The following is a 12,540-nucleotide window of genomic DNA, read 5'->3' as shown; positions in this document are numbered from 1 at the left end:
GTGAACATCCTGCCTGAGTTTCAGGTCACATTACCAAGGTCATTTAGGGTCAATGAACTTTGGCCAATTTGGAGGTATTTGTTGAATTACCATCATAACTGAAAATTTATTGATCTAATTCATGAGACTTGGACATAAGAGTAATCAATTCCCAGAAGGAAAAACCAGTAAAACAAGTAATTTTTTTTACTGGTTTCCAGTATAATTTTACTGGTTTCCAGTATATTTTTACTGGGCCAGTTGATTTTTAACTGGACCAGTAAAAATCAACTCTAGACCAGTTCCAACCAGGGTTGGCGGATTTAAATCACGTTGATTTAAATCGTGATTTAAATCGCGATTTAAATCACCATGATTTTTTTTTTTAAATCATTGATTTAAATCACTTCCATTGAAAAATGTACAAATCATGGACAAAGTATTTGTTCAATGCAGTTTTAATTCTTCAAGTCAACTGAAAAACTTTGAATTAACTTTATATCAATAAAAGATCAACAAAGTCTTCATATCTACTTAAAACAAATTAAAATCAAATTAATAAAATCAGGTAATTAAAAACTACAGATGAATGTTGTCAATAGGTACTCATTTTTGTAAATTATGTCGAGTTTTTCTTCTGAAATTTTACATTCTTTGTCAGTCAATTTCTTTCTTAACGTAAAGTTTTCACATAATCCAAAGACTTTCCAGAGAGCAGTTTGTAAAAAAAAATATATAATATATAAAAGTCAATGAGAAAAGGTTTGTTGGCAGTTTTTCAGTTTTGATCCTTTGCCTACACATAACTACTTCTGTCATGTAAAATAAAAAAATGATACCTGCATGTAATCAACATATTTAACATGCCTCTTATTTCGTATTTTTACATTTATCATACATTTGATGTTTTGAATAACATAATTATAAAAATCACATTAACATAATGTAGTACAGTCATAATTTGACTTTTGAGAAAAGCTTTCTCTTATAAACCTTTTAAGTCACTGCAGCCCATTTTATGTTCAGTGCTACAAATAATGGAAGTTTTGTATCTGCATGTAATAATGGAAAGAGCTCTATAACAACAATTTGCAAAACTCAGAATAAACATTTAACACTGCATTTTAATGTTAAGATGCAGGTACTTCAGTTACAATCATTGGCAGTTGTAAGCTGTGTCTCATTTAAAATAAAATACTTCTTTTTGTAATACATATGTTGTAATTTAAGCAGTTTTGCAGTTTTTATCCTTTAAGTTAAAAGTAAGTAGATTTTTTTTCATACTTCATGGATCAAACAGATTTTTTTTGTAGAGAATATGGGAATGAAAATTGTAGATTAATGTAAAAAAATCACAGTAACAGAATGTAGTGTAGTCACCCTTTGACTAAGCTATCTCCTATATTGTTCTCCAAAACTGAGAGTTTTGCATCTATATCTGTAGCAAGAGAAGAGCTTTTTATCAAAAAGATCCTAAACATATACAATTGTAGTCTCTCTTTGACTATTGTAAAGCTGTGACTAATTGAAAAAATCATTGATTTGAATTATTTCTCTTACAATATACATGAATACTAGTAATTGGCAAAGGGTTTGTTGGCAGTTTTGATAAGGGATTTTTTTCTCTTGGATTTTTTAAATATTTGAATGAAAAATCCCAGAGGGGAATTTTCTCTACTCACTGGGAATTCCCAATGGAATATTCCTTCATAGGCCTATGTATGATAGAATTAAGTTCAGATACATGATTCCTCAAATTTATTTTAATTGTCCATTTTTACTGGATTTTAATTACAAAATATGTGGTTAAGAACAATATTAGGGGTGAAATGTATAACATCAATATTGATGTCATTGTAAGAGTAAGGGGGGGGGATAATTACCCTTTTTTTCGAAGGAACTTTAAAAAAATATAAAAAATCTGATTTAAATCAAATAAATCCGATTTTTTTTATTTTTTTTTTAAATAAAAAAAAATCGCCAACCCTGGTTCCAACAATTGCGTTCCAGTTGAAGCAATTAGTAATACCAGTTAAATTGTTTTTCATTAAACTGGTGTTACTGGTCCAATAAATGGTTTCCAGTAGATTTTTACTGGTTTCCAGTATATGTTTACTGGACCAGTTGATTTTTAACTGGACCAGTAAAAATGAACTGGAGACCAGTTCAAACAATTGCATTCTGATTACTGGTCCAATAAATAATGACTTTATTTCAAGTCAGATCATTTAACAAATTATGAAAAATGAATCTTGCAATTCAGAGAAAGTTATTATCGTTTTCATTTATCATTGTTATCATCATTGCTCTTATAATTATCACAATTATTATTATGATTATTATGATCATTGTTGAAATCATTCTTATTACTGTTATTATTGTTATTGATATTGTAATTATAATTACTAATATCATAATTATCAAGTATTAATATTATCATTAAAATAATTATTTCCTCTAAAAATTATATGATGAAGATCAAAGCGAGATATATTCATCTGATATAGTTAACTGGTCTTAAGTAATTCAATGTTTGAAATTAAACTGGTCAAGACCAGTAATACCAGTTATTCTGATGCTGATTACGTGGTTTACCCCATTTGCATATTTCCTGTTTTTTTAAAGAAAAATCAGGATTTATAATGGAATATCCTTGCAATAGCACTCATTGTTGTTTAAAAACCTTCCAAATAAGTGTGTGAACTAATTCACAATGAAAATGTTTAATTTCATACATCACATTCAAAATAACAGCTGAAATATTAATTTACTAACCATCTTTTCCATCACATTTCACTGTCCATGATATAAAACAAACCAAATGCATGTAATTAACTGATCCAGTAAGACCAGTACGAGGACCAGTTAGACCAGTATGTAGTCCAGTGAGACCAGTAACAACCATCAGAAACAAGACCAGTATGAAATTCCAGTACTTCAAGACCAGTTTAATTTTTTAACTGGACCAGTAAAATTCTAACTGGACCAGTATGACCAGTTAGACCAGTAAACTGATGTTCCAATGTCCAGAGTTACCAGTTAAAATTATACTGGTCTGACTGGTCCAGTAGAACTGGTTTTTCCTTCTGGGTTATCACTGAACATCCTGTGCGAGTTTCACGCACATGACCAAGGTCAAAGCCTATTCTTGTAATGCCCTTTGAATTTCCTTCTTAGAATTTTAAATTTCAAATTGTGTTTTCAAAGCGGTGTAAACTTGATGAGTGTAATAGTTCAAGATTCAATTCAGAATTTCTCAACTTTCAATACAGATAGGAAGTATTTAATAAGCCAATATACATGTATGGTAACGATATTGAAAGGTACTGAATGATCTTCAGTGATCTGTATAGCATCAGCTGTTTCATTTTCATATCAGGCTGAGAATGAATATTCAAAAAATCTATGGCAGCTATGTCCACATATTTTGTCTTAAATTGAATTGTTTAAAATCATAAATTTGTCAGTTGCATAAACTTGTACATGGATTTAGGCTCAATACAATCCTTGCTGTATCAGTGTATGCAGCTTTCCAGTTGCATCAGCTCTATACATTATGTGTCATTCACATTTAGCTTTTTTTTTGGGGGGGGGGTATTACAAGTTCAGTCAATGGAACAGTGTTCTTTTAATAGTACAATGATTTTGCAACTAAGCAGGATGTCTGATTTTCGCAGGGAAAATACTTTTTTGTTAAGACCATCTTTCAGGTAATTTGAGCTAAACAACATTTTGTCAAACATTTTTTGAATGTTTTGCATAAATCAATAGATGGATATTTGTTTGAAATTAACTAAATTTGTAAAAAAATTCCCATGTTTTTGCGAATGGTGATGTTATAGAGTATTTATTGATAAGTACTTGACAATTGTAGTTATAAATGCCATAAAAGTACAGTGTATATAGATTGAGGAAAAGTTATTGTTTAATGACTGGTTGTGATAGATTGTCAAAAAAGAAACACTTAAATAATTAGCCAGGTGTTTACCAGCTTGTAATTGTGATATTAGAATAATGTGCTTTAAAAAATTGATCAATGTTTCATAGATCGCATTGAATTTTGTCAAAGGACAATTTATGTGTGCTATGGTAGCAAAGTTATTAAATAACTTTGCATAACATACTTATATCCATCAAAAGATGTCCATCAAAATGGAGAAGAAAATATAGTATTCTTTGTATGATATGATTACACTATTATTTTAAGGATATATAGGTGGGAATATCGCGAACAATGGATAGGCCTACTGATCATTCAGCTGACATGCATGTAGGAACATTTATGTTTTTATGTGTTTATCAGGTTTCATGTCCACTTCAGAAATGTTATTTGATGAAAATCTTCAGGATTAAAAGGAAAAGGATTAAAAGTAATTAAAAAGAACTTGTTTTTATATTTGTCTGCACTGCAAAATTTATGCTTAATCATTGTCAAAGAGAGAGAGAGCGAGAGAGAGAAGGTAATTTGGTGCTAATATTACCTTTTAATAAGCCTATATACATTAAAAAGGGGAGTGAGCAGTGTGGCGTAGATGTGGTCATGTGCTTATACAAAATATCACAAAACTTCTTATAACTTTAATATCTGATGCTGTCTGTTATCAAAATAATTAAAGTGATTCACTAACAATTAAACCGATACTCAATGATCAACTTGACCATGGTCAACACTGAAAAATATTAATAGTAATAATCTTAAAGGGTTAATCTGGGCTGAAAATAATAGGAATTAAAGATAAAATCAGACAAATAAAACAGTAAAATTTCATCAAAATCAGGCAAGGAAGAAGAAAGTTATGATCTATTTTAAACTTTTTAATTATTTCGGTGAAACAGTTCTTTGCATTTCTTCATGAATATGCAATGAGCAAGCTAATGACGTTATATCCTCACATATTCTTTTGTATTTTATGATATGAAAGTATAGTTATTCAAATTTTGTTCACCAAGAATGGAAAAGATTTGATTGACATCTGATTTAATGTATTAAGTAATCATTGCTGCAAATTATTGTTAAAAGAGAGACATATATCATACACACATGTATGAAAAAAAGAAAGAAAGAATCTAAGAAAAGGGAAAATTGGGACATGATGCCATTAGCTTACCTAATGCATAATCATGATGGCGCGCATATATACAGGGTATCCAGTCCATCAGGGAAGTCAGGGAATTTTGATTGGCCAAAATATCGAAAGCGCGAGTCAGACTAGTATTTTATACTACAAAAAATTCTTGGCGAAAACACAGAAAAAATCAGGGAATTCGGTTTTCTTGAAATGAATCCTGATATAACTGTTTTCACAGAATATTTTGCTAAACTTTGAAATTTAATAAATTAATTATTTGTTATCCGATTTTGATGAAAATGTCATGATTTTGCTCTCTGAGTTTTCTCTTTTACGGAGTACCCCTTTAAATAAATCAAACGTGGACATGGGCATCTCATATTATTTCTATGTTCAGGGCGAGATAAAAAAAAACAAGCAGAGATATTTGGACAATGTAGAGATCGAGAGAGAAAGAAAGTGATTATGTGTGTGTGCACAGTCGCCATTTAAATCACTAGAATTAGCCCCCAAAATATACAAGCACAAAGAGAGAGAGAGAGAGAGCGGTCAGTGTATAGTTTATGACAATACAAGGTCTAATTAAATAATATAAAACAATACAAAATGTTTTATATGTTCTATCACATAGGCCCATCAATAACCATGTAAACCACTCAAGTGTCTGGTTGAAATACATTTCCAATACACGAAGCTTGCAGGGTCTGAATAATAAAGTCTGCCTGTAGACATTAGGGTCTGAATCATACAACTATGCAGACTCGTATAGCACCATTTAATTCCACGTGGGCTCGTCATACTAGCAAATAGAGTCTGTGTGCAAAGACTACGCCGTGTGCGCTGAATTTGAGAACGAGGCGAGAAGTGCGAATTTGGCAAAGTCCAAGCGCATGCGCACATGGGTTTTTTGCGCGTTAAAGTACGGAAAAAAAATTCGCGGCCGGTAGGCCCGGCTAGCTTCGCGAGGCGTGTGCGCTCGCGGCCACTGGATTTGTCGAGTCGTGCGGTGGAATATCGTTGTGTGATTTCGGCGTATTGATGGGTTGATATTGACACGAAATGGCGGAAAATCAACAAAAGAAGACCAAGAAATGGTGTGAGAAGTATAAGACTGAATACAGTCTCCAGTACCTGTGTGTTCGGAAGTTGGAAAGAGGAATTTACCATGCATTTTGCGCAATTTGCAGCGTGGACATTTAGTTTAGCAGGGAGGTTGTGATGATAATTCGGAGGCACTTAACGTTCGGGAGCAAACGGCACAGGCCTACGGACATTGCAATGGCAAGATCTTCGAGCTCCACTAGTACCCTGTTGTCTTTATTTCACCAAGCAAGGGACCAGCGCTGAGCTTTTCTTTACTGGATTTATAGTGGAACATAACCTGCCCATAGCCGATAGTGATAATGCATCCTTATTATTGTTGTTGAACAGGTACTTCTTTTGTCCCATTTTTTATTTACATGTGAAAATGCATATTTGATATTTTTAATGTTAAAAAAGTGGGAACAATGTTTATTTCAAAACATGTGAAATGCCCCAAAATAAGGGTCAGATTGCACCAGAGAGCATCTAGAAACCCAGAGCTTCCAGGGCCCTAAGGCGGGCCCTGGACCCCGGCCACAAGGGTCGAGCGCTCCGCGCTCGAGATGTGCGCTATGCGCACATAATTTGGTGGCGGTTGCAAATCCTCCCTAATTCTGATTTCCAAAAGTTGGCATCTCTGCAATATGTATCTTCTGATACCACAAACAACATTGGTGCTTTACGAATATACATGTATGATTCATTTACCTTACCCAACTCTAAATATTGTTTTTTTTTACAGATCAAGAACATCATTGAAAGTGTATGTTGATGGTGGTGAGCCCATTTCATCTGACATAGGAGGTTCTTTCACTGGTTTAGACACAGAGGGTCATTATTATCTAGGTATGTATTGCAGTGAGAATCTGCTTTATTGATACTGCTATTCAATGGAGGGTGTTGGACGTGTGATGCTACTGGATTTGTTTGGGATTTCCTTTACATTTTTAAATCTCAATCTAGTTCAGTTTCAAAGTTCAAATTTTTTTTTCCACATTCCCATTAAAAATAAAAAAACAAACTGGTAAGATTTACATCTAGAATGAAAACAAATACAATATAAAAAACTTAGAGAAATGGGTAATAAAGGCATGAAAAAAAAATTATAGAAATTTGATGGGGGCAAAAGAAAGTACATGTATGTCTCTAAGCAGAGAGCAATGAAAGATATTTACCTATCCAACCAACCACTTACCCATCTACCCAATTATCTGTATCTATCTACCCATCCATCCGTCCATCTGTCAATCTTTTGTTTGAGTTTCTTTATTACACATGCATCATGTATTTCATTTTGCATCATTTTTTTTTTAGGTGGCTTTGGATTATCTACTGATATATTTCAAGCTACTGGAGGCCTGTATGATGAAGGCTATGAAGGTTGTCTTAGGAATCTTGTAATCTCACAGGGAGATCCGCCGGTCAATTTCATGAATGCAGCTGATGCCCTCAACGTCCAGTCATGTGGCTGATGAAAGTCTCATGATAGTGACGATGAGCTAAGAACTGCGAGACGAAGCATCGTGATATCATGGAAGGTTGAAATTTGACTAATTTGTGCTACCCAATACTTTAATTTGATTGATATCAATGCAAATTAGATGGGTCAAATGTAAAAATATTGGTATGGTCATTTCTGCCATGAGTGTTGCCGTCGTTCACCTGAGCTGAAACATGCGTAATCACATTGGCCAGGTTGAACTCTGATCTAGCTGGAGTTTGATGAGTGACCCTCATTTACGTGTATATGAGGTTTGTTTGTTAGTATACAAATAGCAAATGTGCATGAGTGCTATACAGTACAGTTTATGCATGAGGTGAAGGAAAGAAGCCCTGATCAATGAACTGTAGCCTAGAGTGTCTCTCTTTTCATGTATATATAATATTGTACCATCGCACAAATAAGAATATTTGCTATTTGTGCTTTACAACACCTTGGAAATTAGTGAAAATTCAAAGATTATTAGACTTTTTCCAAGGTTAATCCATAGAAATGAAAGCCAAAAGCAGTTCTTGTGCACCAGCGTGCATTCAGTTATTGGCCCTACGTTTATTGTGCCAGTATTACCTAGCGCAATGTATTGAATCGCATTGTGACATCACCTATCAAGCCGTGCAATAGTATGTGTATGTTGCACATGCTTGTTTTTCAATGATCAGTCAAATTGGTAGAAATTAAGCATGTTTTCATGCTAACTTTTCTCAACCATGTGTCAATCACATTTTGCAAGTAAGGTCTCATATCAGAAAACATTTTTTTTTCCAAATAGATAGCAGCAAAAAATTACAATGAATTATGGTTCTGTTAATTATAGGATGCACTGTGTAATAAAAACATTTTGCTCACAATAGCAGTTGCACAGAATTAAACATACTCAAAACATTTAATTTATATTTAGTAGAATAGTGTTATAGTATGCTAACTCTACACAATAAATATAACTTTGCTATTCTATATCCTGGCTTGGCGCAAATTTCCACTTTCATGATATCAGTACTCCAGCACTCTAGCATATGAGATGAAAAAAATGAATACAGGCCAAATGTGGTAGGTAGAATTGATGATGCTGAAACACTATTCTGTGATCTTGATACACAGAATATTTAAATGATATGTTTATTTCATATGAACAATTAATGTGGTGCATGATACTATGTGTTCAATGAGTTTGGTTAACATTGCAAATGACTTCTCATCACTCTCTATTCACCTTGAAGCCCTGTAACAGTGAAGTAATGCCAAATAGTACACGCTTCTTTGTGAATGTCTTCCTACTACAAACTTCACAATAAGATTTTGATACATTTGATATTAATTTGAGCTCTTCTTGCCTCTAGTATGCAAAGGTCTTGTACTAAGTATTTCACAATGGTCCAGCTCGAGGTTTTCCGAAATTTTAAGTGGAGTGATAATAAAGATGAAGTACCAAAGTTTGGGCCAGGGTGTGATGTGATGGAGAAATTGTCTTCAGTAATTGAGCAGTTTATGTAGATAGGTGTAATGAAGGGATCATGCGAAAAAAAAATTGTGTAAATTTTGCATGCAACTTGCAAAATTTTGCTAGCTGGTCTAGTGTAATTTATTTGTATAATTAAATTCCTTTCGAACTAATTTGTTTTTTATTTTTCTTTGTTTGTGCATATTGTATTTTGTTATTTGTTATGTCTTTCTTGTATTTTAGTGATGGGGTAAGGGATTTCTATTTGTCTTTTGATCATACAGTGTACCAGTTTAGTGGACTGGCTAACTGGATGTCTTTATTGAAATAGGGTAAATATAAATTCACTTTTAAAAGGTCAGCAAATACGCAGGTATTATCACCTTGAATTCACCTTTATTCAAACAGTATTACGATTCCATCTTGCTTTGTTTGTGTAGGTATATGATATGAAGTCATTTATTTATCATATTCAATCTTCTGCAGTAACGTTTTGGTTCCCATATTCGTATATTGCTGAGAGACAAGCATTTCTCAGATTTTTACAAAGTTATGACATTCTTATCCATTCTCAATTCATTTATGTGTGCATTATCTGTATTCATCATGCACCTTGAAAAAAATTCATTCATCTTGGCCTTTGGTTTAAAAAAAGTTTATAAAAAGTTGGAAATGTCACCTTGATATTTATTGTGATTCATGGCTGATATTTTTAGAATAATTACATTATGTAAAACTTGCCACACACTACAATATTGAATATGAAAGTTCCAATAAGTATAAGTTATTTTATTTTAAATTTTACATATTGCTAGGAATACTTAAAACAGAATTTTGTTTTACTGCATTAGTCAGGTCCAGATTTAAGAAAATGTGCTCAGAAAAAGTGCTTTAGGCATTTTGTGTTAATGCTGATTTATCAATTGTTTTAAGGTAATTCAGGGGTGCTGAACCCAAAAATGCTGTTTGCCAAACTTGATTCCGACGTTTTCATCCTCAAATCGGCAAAAAACAAAATGGCGGCATTTTTAATGAAGTTTCCCATAATAAACGATTTTTATGGGTATCTTATATTAAAAAAATTGGAATCTATGCGTTATTTTGATACCCAGGGTTGCAAACATAATGTGTCCGATTGATTCGTCAGCCATCTTTAATTCCAAGATGGCTGCCATGATTCACAGCTGCTGATTTGATAAATAATATGGCAAAATGTTTGATAATTTGGGGGCAATGCTGGCATATTCACATTGGATATCTTTAACGTGTCTGCCATTTTTTCCTTGCCTGCATAGCAAAAGTAAGACATGGACGTCGCTTTTCCGACGGCGGCGGGGAAGTCAACAAAAGTCAAAAGTCTATTGACACAGGTTATAGTTACAAAACGTTGTCAAGGTTACCTGGAAACCCAACATAGCGTCCATAATGGCAGTCGTTGTACCATCGACTCCAAAAATAAAGTAAATCCTCAAAATCAAAATCATCAAAAAGCTTTCAAGGCAAATAATGAATCAGGACATGTTTACAAGATAGTCAGTGAGTGTGTCAGAGAATCCAAGATTACCTTCCAAAATGGCGTCTATAATGGACGTTGTAACTTTGAAATGGTCCAAATTCATATAAAATCCACCTTTGGGTCTACCGAGAATAAAATAAAACATATAAAAAATCATGATTCCAAAGGGAAAAATTACAATGGAAAAATTTCAAGGTTTATCAGTGGTGCAGTTTTGCCCCCCCCCCTAAAAAAAGAAAAATAATGATGGCCTACAAAAAAGTTGCTATTCTTAAAAATCTGGCTGCAAAATTCATATACTATCTACCTACAATGTAAAAAAAATTTTTTGTGCCTTTCTCATGATTTCAAGGGTCATATGATATAGGTGAAGACAGATTACAGGGAAGCACTGTTGTCTATTTTGTCAAAAAATTGAAGTACGCTCCAAAAATTACACTCAAATTGGCCACCATTGTTACAAAAATGACAATACTTCATATCCCATCTAGTGCCACTATTTTGGTGTCTCTGTTTCTAAGACTCATGAAAATATGTTTTACAAGAATTAGTGACATAATTAGGTGGTGGTGCAACAATAAGTAAACATCCAAAAACAAACTTTAAAAAATAAGGTACACTTTCACCTAAAAAATTCACTGATAAGTATTTCAAGACACATCATTTTGTGTTCAGGACTATCCTATGGTTTTATGATTAGGGGACAGCAGTCATTTTCATGCAATTTTAGAAGTCGCTTTGGACTTTTTACGACGAAAAGGAAACTGACCATCTTTTTTTATTTGTTCCGATTTATTATTTCAGCCTTCAAACCACAATACATGTAGTGTAGATTTTGTTCACCTAATTATGACTATGTTTAGCTGATGGAAGTCTTTTAAGACTCACTTTGAAAGCCAACTTTAAATAATAGGCAAAATGGACCGCTTCATACCATTGTATCTAATCCAAAAGTATTATTCAACTCTTGAAACCATAGTGTAGACACTAACATCATATTTCCCAAATGGATTTTAAATAGATTATGTCAATTTTTGAGTATCAGCAGCCATTTTAGACTCCTTAATTGGAAGCCATCTTGGATTTTTAGACATACAGGACCATTGATTGCCCTTGTAACTTATCCTAATGTATTACTTGACCATTTAAACCAAGGGTTAGACAACATAATTATATACCCCAGACAGATATTAAACGAACTATGACAATTTTTAGGTAACAATATAACATTTTAGACTCCAATTTTGGAAGCCTTTTTTGGATTCTTGGACATGCTGGACCTCCGACTGTCCTTGTAACTTGTCCTTATTTATTACTTGACCCTTTAAACCATGGGTTAAACACCAAAATCATATAGCCCAGGCTGATACTAAACAAACTATGTCAGTTTCTCGGTGAGAATGGCCTTTATAGGCTCCAATTTTGGAAGCCATTATGGATTTTTGGACATAATGGAACCACTAACTGTCCTTGTAACTTGTTCCAATCTAACACTTGGCCCTTTAAACCATGCGTTATACTGAAAAAATCATATTCTCCATGCGCTTATTAAACAAACTGTGTCGGTTTGTAATTAATGACAGACATTTTATACTCCATTTTTGCAAGCCATCCTGGATTTTTGGACATGGAGGACCATAGACTGTCTTTTTTACTTGTCCCAACGTATTTCTTGACCCATTAAACCATGGGTTAGACACCTATGCCCAAGGCAGGTATTAAACTATGTCAGGTTTGGGGGTTTTTAGAGAACAACAGCTATTTTAGACTCCAAATTTGAAAGCCATCTTGGATTTTTGGACATAGTGGACTGTTGACTTCCTTGCAACTTGTCCCAGTTTACTTCTTGCCCCGTTTACTTCTTGACCCTTGAAATCACCAATAGATATAACCCAAATAAAAGACACTAAAATACGTAAAAGATGAATTATAAATTTTTAGGCCATGGCAGCCA

At 33.3% G+C, this 12,540-nt stretch overlaps 1 protein-coding gene across 1 annotated transcript in view; it reads left to right on the top strand.

The window, feature by feature from the left end:
• Nucleotides 1–9,188, top strand: part of LOC121426822 (protein eyes shut homolog) — a 70,267-nt gene extending 61,079 nt beyond the window's left edge. Inside the window, exons 39-40 of the mRNA XM_041623224.1 lie at nt 6,874–6,977; nt 7,446–9,188. Of these exons, the coding sequence (XP_041479158.1) occupies nt 6,874–6,977; nt 7,446–7,603 (262 nt within the window). The 3' untranslated portion in view covers nt 7,604–9,188. The remainder of the gene's footprint in view (nt 1–6,873; nt 6,978–7,445) is intronic.
• Nucleotides 9,189–12,540: the final 3,352 nt, after the last annotated feature.

Source organism: Lytechinus variegatus, chromosome 1 (assembly GCF_018143015.1).
Source record: "Lytechinus variegatus isolate NC3 chromosome 1, Lvar_3.0, whole genome shotgun sequence".
NCBI classification, from domain to species: Eukaryota; Metazoa; Echinodermata; class Echinoidea; order Temnopleuroida; family Toxopneustidae; genus Lytechinus; species Lytechinus variegatus.
The sequence above is the reverse complement of the archived record's forward strand: the minus strand, read 5'-3'. Positions and strand labels throughout refer to the sequence as shown.